At 32.8% G+C, this 20,990-nt stretch overlaps 2 protein-coding genes across 2 annotated transcripts; both read left to right on the top strand.

Moving 5' to 3' along the window:
- The first annotated feature begins 3,131 nt into the window (after positions 1-3,131).
- On the top strand, positions 3,132-4,941 carry LOC18055120 (cytochrome P450 71D11). Its single transcript, XM_006452497.2, has 2 exons — positions 3,132-4,037; positions 4,216-4,941. The coding sequence occupies exons 1-2, from the start codon at positions 3,150-3,152 to the stop codon at positions 4,837-4,839; spliced, it is 1,512 nt and encodes a 503-aa protein (XP_006452560.1). The 5' UTR covers positions 3,132-3,149; the 3' UTR covers positions 4,840-4,941.
- A 4,819-nt stretch (positions 4,942-9,760) lies between these two features.
- Positions 9,761-11,480, top strand: LOC18055119 (cytochrome P450 71D9). The gene is made up of 2 exons (XM_024178413.1): positions 9,761-10,670; positions 10,847-11,480. The coding sequence occupies exons 1-2, from the start codon at positions 9,777-9,779 to the stop codon at positions 11,474-11,476; spliced, it is 1,524 nt and encodes a 507-aa protein (XP_024034181.1). The 5' UTR covers positions 9,761-9,776; the 3' UTR covers positions 11,477-11,480.
- The last annotated feature ends 9,510 nt before the right edge of the window (positions 11,481-20,990 follow it).

The following is a 20,990-nucleotide window of genomic DNA, read 5'->3' as shown; positions in this document are numbered from 1 at the left end:
CTGCAGATGGTTATTGTTAATGTTTTGCTTTCTAACATGCTCAATAATACTAACATGAGAAGGTAATACTAACATATACAGAAAATTCAGAAGCACAATGCTTCCAAGTAAATGCATATGTAACACAAATTTATGCAATCAGGCTTTCGAAAGGTACATTATACAGCCAAAACATGTGACAGCAAATACCTTATTCGATTATACACCACTTAATACCAAATATGTATATGTATGTGTGTACGTCTATATATATGTATATAAACAAACAGACTTTTTATTTGTAGATCTTTTAATTTCTCAAATTTTTTTAGGGTCTGTTTGGTACAACTTCTTGAGTAGAGCTTTTAAAAGTCGAGTTTCTATAAGTAGAGCTTTTGATAAAAAACTATTGGGTGTTTGGTTGTCAATTAAAAAAACTCTTTTGAACCACTAGATTGTTTGATTTCACAATATTAAAAGTGTTTTTGTGGAGTCATATTACCAAAAAAGATAACTTAGAGAACTTACTTTTAAATCATAAATTTAGACAAACCACGATATTATTATAACAAAAATATTATTATAATAAAAAATACAAATATAAAATAAATAAGATGAACATCCAGCATATGAACATATTAAACAAGTACAAATATAATTAAATGAATATCTAGCAAACAAATAAAATGAATAATTCACATAATACATATACTGATTTGTGTGGACCATATGACCACGTGGATATATTAAACAATATAAAATAAATTAATAAAGTGAAAAAGCAGTTAAAAAGTGGCTATAAACTGAAAAGAATAAACAATTCATTTATGAAAGAAAGCATGAGAGACAAAAATGACTATAAAGAAAGTATAAGAAAAACCATACTTATTGTTGCTTGGCAAAAAATGGTGGCAAGTGGAGAAATATTTGTTGTATAGGTCTATGCATTAGTTCTTTTTGAAATTAGTGAAAAATTACTAGGGTATTTTTGAGCATTTTTTAATCTCAGAAGCTCTACTACAAATGTAGCCAAACAACTCAATATTTTTTCAAAAGAGTTTTTGGGTTTAAAAAACTCTTTGGGCTAATAGAGAAGCCCAACCAAACATACAATTTTGATATCTCTATTCTTCTGCCCTTAAAACATTTTCTTGCTACAAAACTAAAACAATCATTCATATCTCTTTTTTTTTTCTTTAAACTTTCTCTATAAATCTAAAAAATAGTAGCTTCCCAAAAATCAAAATAATCAATGACTAACAAAAGAATAAACCCAACTGCCCAAGGTATTGAAAGGGTGGAGGGTAAGATATGAGCAATTTAATTTAAAATACCCCTACTACACTCTTTCAAAAAAAAAAAAAAAAAAAATACCCCTACTACACAGTTGTAAGAGGAAGAAGAGGTCGGCAACAGCCATGCGAAGCAGAAGGGTCCTGTCAATGGGCTGGGGACAATCCGAGAGGTCCATGCCCAAGGCCCATCCCCACTTTTCGGTGGTCAATGATGTACTACATAAATATATTCTGTCTTAAGTCTTACCTGCGGGCTGTGTGCCTCTTCAAAAGGAAAAAAGTATCACGTGTGCCTTGGTGTTAAAAGATCATTCGAGCGCTCTTGTTACATAAAATATATGCAACAGCCATTTCGGTGACATCGACAATAACGGGCAAATCCTAATCTTCGGTTGGGTGCAGATAAATGATTCTATGTAGAATTATAGAAATCATATTTTAGGGACCTGGATATTGCTATCTGATGACTTGGGCCTGTTTGATATTAAATTTTTATATGAAGAAGTTGTTGTTGTGAAACATAATTAAGTTAATTGTATTTGATAAATATGGTTTTTACAATATTTTTGTCCAAATTACTAAATATATTATAAGTTTCTTATTAAACAATTGTCGGATAAAATTATCTTACCTTAAAATTTCACAGCTATAAAGAATTTGATACTAATACTAAATGTTCCTTTGAAGAGCTTGAGCCTTATTCCTGTGGGGTTGATTGAAAATGACTAAAAATGAAAAAAATTACTTTTTTTTTTTTTTAATTTAAGAAACTGTAAATGAAATCATTATATGCTGGTAAACAGTAAACGGTGGAAGCTTGCTAAGTACTGTTTAATTGAGTTGGTTTGTATTTTCTCTTTTGATTCGAAATCCGAGCGTTCGAATTGGGGTTGGGGGCGGGGGTGGAAGAGGATGGTGGAAGCTTTCAAGGGGGAGGTTATTGTTTTTCGTCAAGCAAATGAGGATGAGGGAGAGTGATTTGATTTCATGGGGAGGCAACAATAATTGTGTTAGAATAATTTCAAAATAAAATGAAGCTTCATTATAAAGACATGTCTTATTAATTGTATCTTATAAGAGAAGTATCTTTTTTATTTAAGAATGCTATCATTTCATAGTAGCATTTAATTCGAAGTGATGATGGCTCAATTTGGATTATTGATTCAAATAAAATCTTGATCCAATAGTATATGCCATTTAAACATAAAAAATAATGATCCTATACCACTTTTTTCTTACCCCTTTTTCCTAAAATGAGTTTCGTCATATAACATATAGTTTTTTATGCATCAAATATCCGATATATTATTTACTGTAGAAATAATATATTGATTATTGGCAGGCTTTCAACGTTTAAGAGGGTTCAAGTTTATTTTCATGCACACGTAGTATAAGCAAGTAAATAAGTACTTTATTATATTCTAAGAGAATTTTTACTTAACGCATGTACATCACTAAATTAGTGATTTAAATAACATCTTAAATAAAATAGCTTTTGTAACGTGTCTTTAAATACAATCCTTTTTATTTTTTCACAATTTATCCATTAATATTAATTTTTTTTTTGGTACCGATAGAATTGTACACACATTAATTTATTATAATGAAATTCCATCATCATTATTGCAATTCCCTACATTTGTCATTTCCCACAAATATATATATCCCAGCAAATAGTTCGACACTACTTTTAGATACTAATAAAATTAATTAACAGTTGGTCAATGAAATACAACAATAAAGAAACAAATACTTTAAAGTAGTGGACACTTAACAAGAATTAGTGCTAACAAGTTGATTGCAGTTGATATAAATACAAGGACAGGCAAGTTACACTCTTAACCTTCATTGCGATTCTTTACCATTTTTTGGGTCATGGAGCTCTCTTTCTCAATCCTTATCATATCTGTTCTCTCTCTTTTTATAATTCTGAAGCTATTCAGAAGAAACGAGAAACTAAATTTACCACCAGGGCCATGGAAATTACCCATCATTGGCAACTTGCATCAGCTTGCTCGCTATGAGTTGCCTCATCGTGGATTAGCAGACTTGGCTAAGCAATACGGACCTCTCATGCACCTACGACTTGGAGAAGTTTGCACCATCGTTGTATCTTCTCCAGATTACGCAAAAGAAATTACGACAACTCATGATCTTGTCTTTGCATCAAGGCCTCATGTTCCTGCTGCCCAAATACTGTCTTATGATTTTTCTGATATTGCTTTTGCACCATATGGTCCTTACTGGAGAACATTGAAAAAAATTTGTGTCACGGAGCTTTTAGGGGTGAAGCGGGTCCAATCATTCAGATCAATAAGGGAAGAAGAGGTGACAAATCTTGTTGATTGGATTGGTTCAAAGGCAGGATCAGTTGTTAATCTTACGGAGAAAGTATTTTTGTTGATGTGTAGTATTACTTCAAGGGCAGCTTTTGGTAAGAAAAATGAAGACATTGAAGCATTCCAAGCGGTTGTGAGTGAAGCCACCGAAATGTTTGCTGGTTCAAGTATTGCTGATCTGTATCCTTCCATCAAGTTTCTTCTAGCACTCACTGGAGTCAAGGCTAAAATGCAGAGGATGCATAACAAAACAGACAAAATTCTTTCAAAAATTGTTGAGGATCACAAGAAGCGCAGGGCGATGAGATCGAAGAGCGGTAAGAAGGAAGAAGTTGAAGATCTTGTTGATGTTCTGTTGAAAGCTCAAGAGGATGGTAATCTTGAATTTCCCCTAAATACCAAAAATGTCAAAGCTGTTGTCATGGTTAGTATTTTATTAAACTTTTTTTTTTTTTTGGTTTAAACTTCTGTTAGTAGATCCTTGGAGTTGAATTCATATAAATATACATAGAGATGCCAGTCGCAAGGCTTGTATAATATTAATGTGTCAAACTCCATCTTCGAATAATGTTTTTAAGTTGGATGCATAAATCCGTTTTCAGGATGTTTTTAGTGCTGGCACCGAGACATCAGCAACAACTGTAGATTGGGCTATGTCCTTGCTGATGAAGTATCCAAAAATAATGAAAAAGGCACAAGATGAGGTAAGGGAAGTCTTTAATAGAAGGGGGAAAGTCGATGAAGCGGGCCTTGAGGAAATGAAGTACTTGAAGCTAGCTATAAAAGAGACTCTGAGAATACATCCTTCTGCTCCAATGTTATTTCCAAGAGAATGTGCAGAGACGTGTAATATTAATGGATACGACATACCAGCCAAAGCACAAGTACTTGTTAATGTATGGGCGATGACAAGAGATTCCAAATATTGGACTGAACCTGAGAGCTTTATTCCAGAGAGGTTCCTTGATTCTCCTATAGACTTTAAGGGTGCTAATTTTGAATTTCTCCCATTTGGTGCTGGTAGGAGGATGTGCCCTGGAATGACATATGCCAATGCCAACATTGAGCTTCCACTTGCCATGTTTTTGTACCATTTCGATTGGAAGCTACCAAATGGAATGAAGAATGAGGACTTAGACATGACAGAGGGATTTGGTGTGACCGTCAAAAGAAAGCAAAATCTGTGCCTGATTCCCACCCCTTATAATCCTCCAGCTGTTGCATAAGCTCTAGAAGAAAAAACTACAGTATAATTTTGAATAATTGTTCTCCCCATCATGTAGGTATGTTATGTGATGCCAGTACCGCTAATATTGTTGGGAGGGAATAACTCGTGTTTCTGAATAATGTTTTTGTTTCAAGCTTGGGTGAAAATGTTATATGTAAGCTGTTCTATTCTCTTTGTTAATAGTCAGAAACAAATGCTTCTTTACAATTCATTGTAATTATTGATTAAAGAGAATGTCTAAGGTGAGGCACCACCATCAGTTACATACCACACAGCCTATAATACTGCTGTACACTTATTACTAGATTAAAAGTACACTTTCGTCCGTTGGATTTTTGTTACTCATTTATTTACTAATTCATACTTAGTGATTGAATGAGAAATATTACACATAGTGAGAATTCAATTGATGAGGAAGTGTGTGTGTGTGTGTGTGTGTGTGTGTGTGTGAAGGGAGTACCCAAGAGTTCTCGTGAGGTAGCAAGTCCTTGAAATAGTCTTCTTTGTACTGAATTAAACGCTATTAAAAGTGGTATTTAGCAATTAATTGAGAGACTGACAAGAATTAGTGAAGAAAAACAGTACTGGAGAATAAATGGCTTTACTGTAGGCTGGGGCTTTAAGATTTGAGCGCTAGTAAATATGTTATTAATGTAAAGGGAAAAATCATTTGAGGAGCTGGTGGAAAGTTATCAGTAGTGGGTGGCAGTGGTTTTTGTCGGTATGGCTGATGTGTTGCTTCAAAACTTTCTTTTTTTTTTTTTAATTTTTGAAAAAGTAGGTAAGTGAGCAATATAATAGTTGTTTCATATCATCAGTGAATAGGGCCTGAAATTGACAGATGGTTGGAAGCTTTATCAAAGAGCATAAAGTTGCAGGTAATAGAATAGCAAACTTGAATTTAAGATAAACAATGATAACGTCAAAGCTGTTTACTCACCTGGCTTTGTGTAATCAGTTAACTTAACCTGCTTCCATCGACTTCATCATAATCCAGTTCCAGGACACATTCAACATGGCGTGTTTACAGCTCTAGAATAAGCAATTAACGCCAACAATGCTGGAAACCAGAAACGATCGATCGACATGGAACAAATAGATGTAAAGCAAGTCATAATATAAATTGAGGAACATGATCATGTTAATCTTCCAAGTACTTGGTTGATCATGTGTTAGAATTCATATGCAACAAGGTATAGAATAATATAAAGGAACATGAGCTCACGGGAAATCTTTCCTTTAGAAGTCAGTTTTTAAGGGTGTGTTCTACCCATATCGGTTGTTATATCTCGTATCAGAGCAGGTACCGTATCCGTCTGGGATTATGACATCACCCAATTGATTATGGGGTGCTGCCATGGACACCGGTTCGGAAGAATGTCGGAGGGAGGGGTGCCTTCGATTTCCAGTTATGTTATAATATTAAATCCATATTGGATATTGGACCATAACCTCTTATTTCAAGTGTTTATACATTGCAGTATCAGCAGTTAATTCTGTTTTCATTTTTGAGCTGTATATCTGGTCCTGATTTAAATAAAAGAAAATCCAACACGATAAAATAAACATTCGCTAGGTCACAAGCTATAACACCCGTACTTTGTTTTATTATTAATATTATTTTTTATATGTATTTTATATGCAATTTTTTTACCAATTTATTAAATACCTTATTAAAAAAAGAAATAGATTCATTAATGGATAAGAGTATTAAAAAACTTGACTTATAAAAAATCTCCTCTTACATTAAAGCGTAGAGGCTAATAAAGAAAAGAATACAGTATGAAACACATGAGTAAGTTCATATTTTTGAATAAAAAGAAGAAAAAGATTTTGATTGTGTTTTCGTTTTGCATTGAAAAACGTTCTTGAGTTTTAATTTAGTTTGAAGATAGGTAAAATTTTATAATCCTTTGAACTTCTGGTTTTATTTATGACTTTGTATATTGGTTGAATGATTTTACATGTGTTATATTGAAAAAAAATTGTGAAAGCATGATCATGTGTTGATTTATGATATTATTGAGTGGAAGTGGTGTTATTGGGTTATCCTAAAACTGTGAATAGTGTGGGTTAAATACTATACAATTGCTATTTTCATTAAGCCCCATGCATGAAACTTTATCGTTTATTAAATATTTAAAAACTCATTGTATATTAATTGTAATGATTTTTCAAAATTGGAAAACTGCAACAATCCTTAAATCTATAATCTATTACATATCCCAAATGACTTCTAAAAGTTCTCGGAATTTTTATTGTTGCACATGTGTATGTCTAGTTTCTGTATATCTAAATTCGTAGTTTTTAGCTTTGTATAGGAATAATTAAAAATCATAGATTTGGGCTGCCGCAATCCTAGAAACTGTTTTACACAATTGTGATGGTTGATATTAAAGCCAGTTTAGATTACTTTTTCATCACTAAGTGCCTTATAAATTTTAATTTTGATTCCTTATTGTTACTCTAATAGTTAAAACTAAAATGACTATTTTTGATCATATGTAACTAAAGTTATGAATTTTTGAATTAGCAGTCCTCTGTTTGTATTATCATCGGACAATTTTGATGTTGTTATGGAAAATTAGTTTTCGGAGATGTTTTCGAACTCTAATTAATTTTGTGAAATCTTTTATTGAATGCAAACATGCTTATAGTAGCTCTTTGTAATATTTATAATTTTTTACGACATATTTATACCTTATTAGAAATTAGCTCCTCTAAGATGGTCGAGAGAAGTTTGATGAATTAACGTGCTTAAGTTAGAGTTAATGGTTTAAGAATTTATGGGTTTCCTGACAAGGTTAGAATTGAATAAGATATTGATGAGAATCTTATCTTCATATTTGTAAGCCAAGGATAAGATCGTATGATTGGGGTTATTGTTGGTTGTTTCGGATCGAAATAAGTGAATTCAAGCATAATGTTTATTATAGTAATATATGTAAATATTTATAAAAAGAATAACGTTGTTTGCATTTTATGGTCTTGAAGTTATTTTATACTATTAAAATTTATGATAATAAGTAATATTTTGATTAAAAGCTTATTTAAAGTGTTTTCTTAAATTTAATTATAATTATAATCTATTTAATAATTATTATATTTTATTTAACTGGAGGGTATTTTGGAAATTTAAAAATTATAGGGGATAGATTTGATACTCTAAGGGTTGTAATGAAATAAAACAGAGTGCAAGCGGCTTAATGCAATTTTGCAATGCAAAAAATTTCATAATACTTATTAATAAATAGTAAATAATATAAAGTACAAGGGGCTTAAAGATATTTATAGTAACAATGCAGAAAAGACGAAAGCAGCTGTAAGTTACCTTAACTGCACCTTATAGCTGCTTTACAAAATTGCTTTGAGCCCCTTATACTCTATATTATTTACACTTTATTCATAAGTATAATAAAATTTTATAAATTGTACAATTTTGTTGAGCCCTTGTACTCTGTTTTATATCATTGAAACCCTTAGAGTATCAATTCGCTCCCTATAAATTTTAAATTTCCAAAATACCCTCCATTTAATTAAAAAATATAATAATTATTAAATGGATTATAATTATAATTATAATAATTATTTTGTTATATTATATTATTATTAGTATTAACAAGAATAAAAAGTATTATAATTAATTAATCTATTAATAATAATTGATAATAAGTTTTTAGTTAAATTATTATTATTAATTTATTTTTTATAATAATAATAATCACAATAATTAAAATTTTTATTGTTAGAAATTCATAACGAAATGATATATTCAAATAAAAGAGTTTTTTTTTTTTAAATTGTTTTTGGGCAGAATATTATATGTATGATCTGTTCATTTATGTCAAAGAATTAAGTATAAAGGACCACCCTACGGATGACCAAAAACTTGGGAAAAAAAATCCTTTTCTTTTGACCCAAAAAGAATGGAAGCTTTGAACATCATTTGTATTATTGTAATTAATAAAAATTAATTAATAATAATAATCCATTTTAAAATTATAGTTATATTTATAATTACAACAAAATAATTATTAAATGGAGGGTATTTTGAAAATTTAAAAATTATAGGGGACGAATTGGTACTCTAAGGGTTTCGATGAATAAAACAGAGTACAAGGGGCTCAAAGAAATTGTACAATGTGAAAGTTTTATAATAATTATGAATAAATTATAAATAATATAGAGAAAATGGGCTCAACGAAATTGTACATAGCAGACCAGACCCTTATTTCATGGAATTTTTCTCAGTATATAAATTAAAAGAATCTTTAATTATCAAAATATACGGCAAAAAATCCGGTCTCATAGCCACCATATATGACTAGATCTTTTGCAATTGCAAAGGTCGCATTTTATTCTTCATTTATTTTCCCAATACAGGACAAAAGCCAAATATCATTCAGTAGGTTTAAAATATAATATGCCAAATCCAGATACACAAGAAAGAGACCCCACGATCTCATGATATTCGTACAAGGAAAATGGACTTTTGTTTTGTTAAACTAACAAGTTAAAGAAGACATTACTTTTTTTTTTGGGGGGGTTTTTGAAGGAACATAAAATATTGCCTTAAAATTAGCCTTTGATTTTGAAGGAAGAAAAAAAGGGTAATTATTATAACTGAAAGAAAAACGTTTCTTCTATGGTGAGTTAATGGGACGAGGTTGTGAATTATTCAGTGTCTGATGATGTATTTATTATTATTATTATTTTAAAACTAAAGCGTCCATGACGTGTCTGAACATCGTGATCGAGGATAATCTGTTAAAGAAATAGCAATTTCTTTTTTTATTTTTTATTTTTCAATTGAAAACCCATAGGAAGCAGACAAACTACTGGAGGCTCCACCAACCTGCACCTATTTAAATTGGATTGCCTATCGATCTGCTTTCCATAACTAATCCTTAGTAAGCGAACCCTCTCCCCTTACACATGGAACACCAATTTCCCCCCTTTCCAATCATTTTAAGCTTCCTTCTTTTTGCTTTCATGATTTGGAAGAAATCAAAAAACAATCATTCAACTTTATTAAATCTACCCCCGGGTCCTTGGAGGTTGCCTGTCATAGGAAATTTGCATCAGCTTGTTGGCTCTCTGCCCCATCACTGCCTCAGTGATTTGGCCAAGAAATATGGTCCACTGATGCACTTGCAACTTGGCCAGGTTTCGCATATTGTGATTTCCTCCCCAGAAGCTGCAAAAGAAGTAATGAGAACTCATGACATGAGTTTCGCCTCAAGGCCCTTTCTCCTAGCTGCTAGTTTTTTCACCTATAATTTTACTAACATTGCATTTGCACCACATGGAGATTATTGGAGACAACTGAGAAAAATTTGCACATTGGAGCTGTTTAGTGCAAAACGTGTGCAATCTTTCCGATCAATCAGGGAAGAAGAAGTATCAAATCTCATTACATCCATTTCTTCAAACTCAGGATTGCCGGTCAACCTTTCAAAGATGGTATTTTCCTTAATAAATGGCATCACTACAAGAGCAGCTTTTGGTGTGAGATGCCAGGACCAAGAAGAACTTATGACAGTTTTCCACAAAGCTATCGAGTTGGGTGGAGGTTTCAATCTTGCTGATGTATTCCCTTCGATTAAATTGCTTGGGAAGCTCACTGGGATTGAGCCTGAATTAGAAAGGCTGCATCAAGCACTAGATAGAATTCTTGGAAACATCATCAACGAGCATAAAGAAGGCAAGGCACTAGGAAAAACTGTGGAAGGTGAGGCAGATGATCTTGTGCATGTTCTGTTGAATTGTCAAGAAAATGGAGAACTTGGTTTCATCTTAACAACCGATAACATTAAAGCTGCAATCACTGTAAGTCTTTTCCCCGTGCCTAGATCTATCATGATTTAAATTTACCGAAATATTAAGGTACCTTATATTATAGATTCAGAAACCTAGTCTTCTTTGTATTATTTTTTGTTAATTGTAAGATTGAATTAATTAAGCTGTATGGTTAGTTCACCAAGGTGCACAATTGCCTATTTCAGGATATTTTCATAGCTGGAACTGACTCATCAGTCACAGTGATAGAATGGGCGATGTCAGAAATGATGAAAAATCCAAGAGTAATGGAAAAGGCACAAGCTGAGGTGAGGCAAGCCTTTGAGAAAAATGGAAATGTTGATGAAATAGGCCTTCATGAGTTACAATACTTAAAATTAGTTGTCAAAGAAACTCTAAGATTGCACACCCCTCTTCCCTTGCTACTGCCAAGAGAATGTGGAGAGAGGTGTAAGATTTTAGGTTATGATATACCTAAAGGATCTAAGGTGATTGTTAATGCGTGGGCGATTGCTAGGGATCCCTGGTACTGGAACGATGCTGAGAGCTTCTATCCAGAGCGATTTCTGGATAGTTCAATTGATTACAAGGGGAATTATTTTGAGTATATCCCATTTGGTGCAGGAAGAAGGATTTGTCCAGGAATGCTTTTTGGCATGGCTAATATTGAGCTTCCACTCGCTCAACTGCTATTCCATTTAAATTGGAAACTCCCAAATGGTGAACAGAACAATGATCTAGACATGGCTGAGAATTTTGGCGGATCAGTACGAAGGAAGAATGATCTTTTTTTAGTGCCTACCCCATATCGTCCACCTTCTGAAGAATTGAAATAATAGTCTCGCGTGTGTTCCTAGTTTCTAGATATGCATTGTCAGGCTTGCCTCCTTTTGCTTATTGTTGATATGTATGTGCTGTTTAAACTGTGTGGACTTCTATTTGTTTAACATATTATTATTATTATTTTTATTATTTTTTATATAAAAGGTAGCCAAACAAGGCTAAACCGAAACAAAACGCGGGAAAGCTATTATTATTATTATTAGTTCTTGAAAGCTTCATGTGATTGTAACCCAGACGTGTCATAAAATAAATTGACGAATCTGGATTATCATATATACTAATCTTCCGAGAACGTGGCTGTTAGGTCCCAGTCAGATGCAGCTAACGATTACAAGTAGTGCTAGTGATATTGTTTCTGCTTGTGGTGAGAAATAACCAAATAATTGCAGTTTAAAATCTCAATGCCTTTATTCATATTCTGGAGCTTATTTATAATCACAAGACCTTGATTTTCAACCTACAATCACGGCTGAAATCAATAAAATAAATATTAAAATAACGACTTAACTAATATTTCGTACAAGATAATAAAAAACAACTTGATAAGGTTATCCCAAAAGCAACTTGATAATTAAGGTCATCCCAAAATCACGGCTCCAGTACTCATCTTTACAATTTCCACACGTGAAACTGCACATGCATGTGTCATGCATGGCTTGCATGGGAGTCAAGTTATGCTCTCAGGTAATATACTTATGGTTTGGCTTTGGCATTCTTCCAGGGCTCATGCACTTGCTTTCTATCAGTGGCTGTTCTTTTTTCAAGTTTTCTCTTAAATATACATTTCAACAGCTAATTTTCAAGTTTTCCCTTATTTGTTGAGGTTTACTTGAGCGGTATATCTGATCCGGATTTTAATAAAAGAGATCCATCGCAATAGACATTAGCATAAACTTAAAGTTTGGGGTACAAGCAGGGGTGAGGAATGTCTGAAGATCTCCCATTCCTGTTCATTTCTCGAAGGATTTCCATTTCCATTTCAAATGTCATGGAAAGTTGATATTATTAACACAAATGTATAATTTCTAGTATTCAAGAATTTCTAATGATAAATACAGAACTATCTGCAATATCTAATTAAGGAGTATCTTACATGAATGGACGATGATATCACCAGCCACGTAGCCATGGATTTATTCCCGGGGAGTTCAAAACGTGTTTATGCTTTTAATATTTTAAAAACAAATAAACAATGCAGCAGCACACTTATGAATGCTCACAAAGGACAACTTGAGAAATTTCTAGTCGTAGTAACTAAGGCAGGCTTCTAACCCATAAAAATCCACACCCTTAAAAACTTTTGAAGGCATAAGTTGGAGTCCTAACATATGCTATGATTCTTCTTCCCTCCTAGTTTTAAAATTGGATACGGGTAGTAATCTTTTCACTTAAGAGTAGATTTCCTTCAATATTTATAAAGGTGTAAATCTGGTAGTACTATAAGAGACTTGAACTAAGCTGTTCCAATAGGTTCTTAATTGGTTAAATAGTATTATAATTTTGATTAGAACATACATATTAGTGGTAGAAAAAAAAAACTGGTTTCTATGGTGAGTTATAAGACTAAGATTGCAAATGTACGCAGATACCATCCCCAGTAAATTAGCTACTAGCTAGAAGACAAAACCAAAACTCAGCGGAGCCGCGTAAAATGTGAAACAGAGAAAACTGCTCGAGGCTTCGCCGACCTGAACCCATTTAATTTGGATTTCAGACCAATCTGCTTTTACAATTAATCCTTAGTAAGTGAACTCTCTCCCCTTATAACATGGAACACCATGTCCAATCATTTTAAGCTTCCTGCTTATCATTTTCATGATTTGGAAGAAATCAAAAGATAGTCACTCAACTTTAAATATACACCCAGGACCTTGGAGGTTACCTCTCATAGGAAATTTGCATCAGCTTGTTGGCTCTCTGCCCCATCACTGCCTGAGAGATTTGGCCAAGAAATATGGTCCACAGTCCACTGAAGCATCTTCAACTTGGGGAAGAAGGATGTGTCCTGGCATATCTTTTGGTATTGCCAGTGTTGACCTTCCACTTTCTCAATTGCTCTATGATTTCAATTGGAAACTCCTAAATGGGGCAGAGATCAATGATCTAGATATGACCGAGGATTTTGGCGCTGCAATACGAAGGAAGAATGATCTACTTTTAGCTCCCATTCCTTATCATCCTCATTCTAAAGTTTAAAATTGAAGTTCCCCGCAAGTGCAATGAAAGTTTAGATGTCAATTTATGTTAATTGATACAAGTAATAGTTTCTACTATGTTTTCTAGTGAGTTGAGATAATTTACATGCACTACAATTTTATTTATTTATTTAAATTTCTATTATTTTTATTACCCAATACTCTCAAATTTCTACGTACTTTTCAAGAGCTACGCAGGTAGGCATCCAACACGTGTAGTTAGTCGAAGAATAAAATCGAAGAATAAAGTTGAGAAATTATTATATATTTAACTAAAGAAATCACTCAAAATTAAATTGTATATAGAGAAATTGAGAGTTGCAAGTGATATGTATTTTTTACTGAGTAAAATTTATGTAAGTGATAATTAATAATAAATGATATAATAATAGCTAAATTTCAATCTCAATAATGGACATGTATCATAGGAACTTTAGAAATTCGTAAATGCTCAGATCTTCATGGAACTTTTCTTTGAAAATTAGATATTATTAAAGTTTTTAACAACTAGTGTGAAAGGATGTAAAGCTTTAAAGCTAGACAACCTTTGTCAAAAAAAAAAAAAAAATTTATTTCAGATCTTGTCTAAACGTTTGAAAGTAGATCTTTCTGATTCAAGCAGTTAATGAGCAACAATATCAAATGCCGATCTAGATGACAAAATCTGATAGAAGGCATCTCAAGTGGAGAGATTTTAGAGTATTTCTGTTATATTACATTCACTTCATGTGTACATGACACGTGTACATTTATTTTAAAAAATTATCATATAGTTAGTAGTTATATTAATTCTTGCAAACATGCCATACATATATTAATTGAATGTAATACAATAAAGGTACTCTAAAATTTCGATAAAAGATTTGTTGCAAGGCTCCATCAACTTGCATAAATTTTGATGATTTAATTCAGGCATTCGCAGTTAAGCCATGCTTTATCTCTGCCTCTATAAATCTTACATATGCAACATGGAATACGATTTCACCCCTTTCCAATTTTCCTGAGCTTCTTTCTTTTCATTTGCATGATCCTGAGAATCTGGAAGCAATCAAAAATCAATCATCACTCAACAATATTAAATCTACCTCCAGGGCCATGGAAGCTACCTCTCCTAGGAAACATGCACTTGCTTGCTTACTTGAAGCACCTTTAAACTTGGTGAAGTATCACGTATTGTTGCTTCTTCGGTGGAAGCTGCCAAAGAAGGTAAGGAAAATCATGATCTCAATTTTGCTCAAAGGCCCCATCTAACAGCGGCAAGGACATTGACTTCAACTTTACAAACATCGCTTGTTGAAAGCCCAGGAGGACTAAACTGCTTAAAACTAAAAATAGTTAGACAACAGAAGAATTTTACTAAACCGAAGGAATTTATTGATATTTTACAAGAGAAATATTACAACACTGGTGGCTCACTCTTCATTTTCTCTTCTAATTCTTTATTTTTCACTTGATGCCTATAACAAAGAGCTTAGAGGTATTTATAGTAACTTAGAACCAATGCAAATTATGCAAATATTAGATTGCAAAATATTTGACACTACATTTTACAAATATCTGTAAATTTCCAAGAAATTTCTAAACTTATATTTTTATCTCCATTAAATATTTTTAAATTAGAAATATCTGTCATTCTCTACGCAATTTTTGAATCTTCCATAAATTGGGCTTTAAACTTAGGCTTGGAGAGATGTAATTGAATTGGATCATGAAATTAGTATTGGACTTTTAATATCGCTTGCGCAGAATATAAAGAGTACTTGAGATAACTGCAAAAAATTTGGACATTAGACATGCTCAATCTAAAACGTGTGCAATTATACCGCACAATAAGAGTAGAAGAGGCATCAAATCTCATTAGATCCATCAATTCTTCTTCAAGCGCAGGATTGCCGATCAGCTTTACTAAAATGATATTTTCATTATCAAATGACGTTACTGCAAGGTCGGCCTTCGGTGGCAGACACAGACAGAGGAGAAGTTTTTCAGTAAATGATAGAGCTTGGAGGAGTTTTCAGTCTTGCCGATATGCTCCCTTCAGTAAAATTGCTCGAGATGCTTAGTGGTATGACGTCTGAAACTAAGAGGATGCATGAAAAAGCAGATAAGATATTTGCAAACATCATCAATGACCATAGAGCATGCAAGGCAATGGGTGAAGCACATGCTCTTGTAAATGTTCTTTTAGATATTGAGGAACATGTAGACGTTCAATGTCCCTTAACAACTGATAACATTAAAGCGGTTCTCATGATGAGTTTACTTTTTGATATTATTATTTGTTGTGCACATAAGGCACAATCAAGTGCACTAAATAATTATAAGAAAAATAAAAAACACAAAATTTAACGTGGTTGGGCAATATGTCTACATCCATGGGAGAAAAAAAAATAATTGTATCATTAACAATTATTAGAGTACAATATTTGAGTAAAGAAAACCCCACTTCCCAAAACTTAAATACACACAATACTCTCACACACTTGAAAGGAAAAACCTCTCAATTACACGCTTTTCAATTGCTCACTCTCTTAACAATTTTACAATTGAATTGTTGTTCTCTTAAATATTGGGATGCATACAAGTGAAGATTGGTTCTCTATTTATAGGAGTGCAAAATTGCACTATTGCACCTACCTCTGGCAAATCGTCAAGATGATTGGTGTGTGTTGTATTCGGTGTCTAAACTTTGGCCAATATGTCAACATGTTTTGCCAATTTGTCAAGCTTTTTGACAAATTATCATAAAGCTTTGTCTTTGTCAAAATGCTTGTCTTGACTTTCGCATTATTATTATTAAATTTAATCATAAAAATTCTTTTAAACTAAAATAGAATGACATGTTATTAGATTTATTGTTGCTCAATTCAAATTTCTTTATTTATTTAATTAATATGTAGTAGTATATAATTCAAATAAAATTTAGTCACAAAACTTGAACCGTACTTTTTACGAACTTTTTTCATACACATTACTTTAACTCATCTTAGATTATGTTGTGCTTTCATCTCAAATTATGCTGTGCTTTAAAACCCACGTGCAAAAGAATTTAAGTCCAACTCAGCCTGCATGTGTGCTGTGACATGCTTCGTGCCTTGATGAAGTGTGATTGTGCTATGCCGTACTATAGCTACGTTATATGGATGAGTGTTGTACACATACCGTAACTCCTGATGCACGACCTGTTGACTTTCCTTATTTTTCTCTGACTCCCTCCTTTCTATTTAGGAAAAAGCTATTTGCCCCGAAATCGTGCCCCGAAATCGCACCCCGAAATTAAAACGCACCGTTTGCTCTGAGTTAATCACGTGTCTTGCTTTATAAAGGAAAAAGTTGGGGAAAGAAAAAGCAAAAGCTGTTTCTTCACGTTTCTTCAGTCAAACACGTGGGCCTAACTTGCTAAAAAGTTGGGGAAAGAAAAAGCAAAAGCAACGTTTCTTTGTTATTTCCTTTGAAATTTTGTCTCCACACGTGTTGTCCAATTTTGTCTTCACTTTCCATTTCACTTCTCTAGTTAGCAGCACTCTGAGCTTTCACTTTCCATTTCACTTTCCTGTTGTCAAATTTTGTCACGATTTCAAGTATGAAGATTTTGCCATGCAAGAACGTTATGTTCAAATTCCGCATGTACATTATGTCAATAAATTTCTTAGCTAGTTCCAAAATAAACAAGTGAAAACACGAAGGAAATTTCTTGGAAATTCACAAAACTAGAAATTGCCATGGGATAAAGAAACAATTGACATCAACTAATCAATTAATCAATTGCAAATTAATACATAGTACAAAATAATAAAACTTAAAAATAACACTTGAATAGATAACATATCACAACAATTACAAGTATTTTAATGTAATCATATTTTGGTGTCTGTCTCCTTCGAAGTTCGTTATCATATAATAATTGGAATTTAATGGACAAACACTCAATCTCTAATGCTAACTTTCTAACCTCCTCCACTAACAAATCAATTTTCTCTTCGCTTGGTTTACGATCTTCAGCCCATTGAAAATTATTACATCTTTTACAAAGCCAAAATTTACGATTTGGATTCTTTGTTGTACGTGACGTTAATAACTCCATGTAATTACCGCATCCGTTACATAGCTGCTGTGAGTTTCGAATTTCACTTGTGCTAGTTGACATTGTGGTTAATTGATTTTCGAAACTACGAAACAGAAAAAAAATCGAAAATAAATTAGAACATACAACAATTACAGCACCAGTTACACACAAATAAAACAGAAATTAAATTCCCAGGGTGTCAAAGTGTCCAATTCCTAGGGCTGAAGGAAAATAAAATAGAAACATGAGAAAAGCTCTCTCGAGATTGGTTGCTCATGTTGCTAAACAAGCATGGTATCTGTTGCCCATAATGATTCATGTACTGAAGCAATATTCGTCCATTAAAATATAACTACATCAAGTTCCTACAATAATAACAAACTATCATCAAATTTTCAATTCCTTGCTTCCACCATTTATTTAGCATTTTAATCAAACTCAAATAAGCCAATCAATTCAGGCATACATCAAAAACATACCAATCTAAACATTTTTAAATAATAAAAAATTAATAAAAAATAGAAGAAGCAAGAGTAAGTCAAACAAAAAATCACTATGTTCATAACCAAACACCAAGCAACCCTCTGTTTCAACCCTGAAGAAACAGAACACCACCTCCCCAGAAGAAATGACCAAAACAAGCATAACACAGATAATTAAGGATCTAAGCACAGTAGCAGCAAAGCACAACCGATATTCATCATTCCAAACATCCAAATCCAGTATCCGACTTGATAGCAAGCGAAATATGTAAAATCTGTCCAATTTAATTTTTGTAATTTACAAAATGTTATAGCAACCACACCCACAGTATCCGACTCGATAACTAATTCAATTAACCAAAAATAATTAAATAAATAAAGCTACCTCTACCACAAGAAGCCAGCATAAAAACCACCCATCAGATGATGATACATGCATCAAACACAATAATGAAAATTGAACGAGAGCAAGAGAACGAACCATCGAACAAGAGTTGAGTTCAGATCTGAATGACTTAAGTGACGAATCTGCCTGAAGAAAAAGAGTGCTGCTAACTGGAAAGAGAAATGAAAAGTGAAAGCAAAATGTTTACCTTGCTTTACGGGAAAGTGAAATGGAAAGTGAAAGCTCAGAGTGCTGCTAACTAGAGAAGTGAAATGGAAAGTGAAGACAAAATTTGACAACAGGAAAGTGAAAGCTCAGAGTGCTGCTAACTAGAGAAGTGAAATGGAAAGTGAAGACAAAATTGGACAACACGTGTGGAGACAAAATTTCAAAGGAAATAACAAAGAAACGTTGTTTTTGCTTTTTCTTTCCCCAACTTTTTAACAAGTTAGGCCCACGTGTTTGACTGAAGAAACGTGAAGAAACAACTTTTGCTTTTTCTTTCCCCAACTTTTTCCTTTATAAAGCAAGACACGTGATTAACTCAGAACAAACGGTGCGTTTTAATTTCGAGGTGCGATTTCGGGGCGCGATTTCGGGGCAAATAGCAGCACTCTTCTATTTATCTTCTCTCCTCTAATTTCTTCTGACCAAACACAGAGAAGTGCCATGATCAATGTTTAAAATGCGGAAGGTGCATTTATTTAGAAAACTGTCGATAATTTTAAAACAGTTTCATGAACCCCATTCTAAGTTGATCTATGAATGTATGTACTTAATGCAATTAGCAACTAGAAAGTTGGTTACTCGCCTATAAGTAGGAAAATCCTCTTGTTGTACGCAAATTGTGAGCATTAAAGGTTTGGAGACGTGCAAGTCGATATATGTGTCATTCATGGCCAGCCTGTCACGTTGGCTAACCACAAACACGAATTAGGGTAAAAAAGCAAATTAACGACAAGATAGTTCGAATTATGATCAATTCATGAATCATGGATAGAAGGCTGTGCAAAGTAGTTTCATTATTTTTTTTTTAAAATATTAATTTCCTATAAATGATTTTATTTAAGGACATTCTGATTTTTATTTTTTTACGAGAAAAAAAAAAATATATAACATAACACAAGCCGATAAGAAATACAATTCTACTAACTGGCTAAACATAAAATCTTACCCGCAATGTCTTCTTCTTTACACGTGGAACTTGGATTCTCCCTTCTTGCCCCTTCTTTCTGTTTGCCTACACTTTGCTGAAATTAGTGCAGAAATTCAAAACCAATCACAGAACTCCAAATCTACCTCCACCAGGGCCGTGGAAACTACCTGTCCTAGGAAATTTGCACCAGGTCGTTGGCTCTCTACCGCACCTCGAGCTAAGAGACTTGGCCAAGAAATATGGACCTCTTATGCTCCTACAACTCGGACAAGTTCACACCATTGTTGTATCTTCCCAACAAGTTGCTAAAGAAGAAGTGAGAACCCATGATGTTTTCTTTGCATCAAGACTTCATGTTCAAACACCACAAATCCTTTCTTATAATTATGGTGATATAATCTTTTCACCAAATCGTGAATCTTGGAAACAACTAGGAAGAATCAGTGTGTCCGAGCTGTTAAGCACCAAACGTGTGCAATCTTTCCGATCAAAAAGAGAAGAGGAGGTTAATAATCTCATTAATTGGATTTCTTCGAAGGGAGGATCTGCGATTAACTTTATTGAAAAAGTTTACTCATTAATGTATGGTATCACCTCAAGGGCAGCCTTTGGGAGAAGAAATCTAGAGAACAAGAAGCGTTTCTCATTTATGGAAGAAACTATAAGAGTGGTTAGTGCCTTTTGGTATAACTTATTTAATGACTATGAGTGCTTATTTAATTTCATAAATTTTTATTACAATTTTTGTTGTTGTTTGATTGTTTTTCTAATAGAGTTTTTGAAGCTTAAATAAGCTATTTTACATTTACTAGTAAAAACTCAAATTTTGGGTTTTTAGAAGTAGAGGTTGAAAAGTTTTTTTTAAATGTCAAAATATCTAAAATATCCTCTACTTATTTGACAATCTTATTTATTCTTTTCATAATATAACTTTAAAAAAGTTGTCTATTAAAGTAATTTTATAAAATTTTAATAAAAATTCTTATTAATAACAAAACAACTAAACTTTTCTTTTAGTAAAAACTCTATTTATAAAAGTTCTATTTAAATAAGTTCTACTTTAAAAGTTGTACCAAACGAAGACTTAATATTTCAGATATGCTTTTAGCTTATCCTTCAGTTGGGCAACTGTAAATTTTCTCCCACCATAAAAAAAATAGAAAATTAAATCGAAAAATTTACGGGTTTTAATATTTCAGAGGTGTTTCTAGCTATAAAATATC

The sequence above is a fragment of the Citrus clementina genome, unplaced genomic scaffold, assembly GCF_000493195.1.
Source record: "Citrus clementina cultivar Clemenules unplaced genomic scaffold, Citrus_clementina_v1.0 scaffold_1, whole genome shotgun sequence".
In the NCBI taxonomy this organism is placed as follows: Eukaryota; Viridiplantae; Streptophyta; class Magnoliopsida; order Sapindales; family Rutaceae; genus Citrus; species Citrus x clementina.
This window is presented reverse-complemented; position numbering and strand designations above follow the sequence as displayed.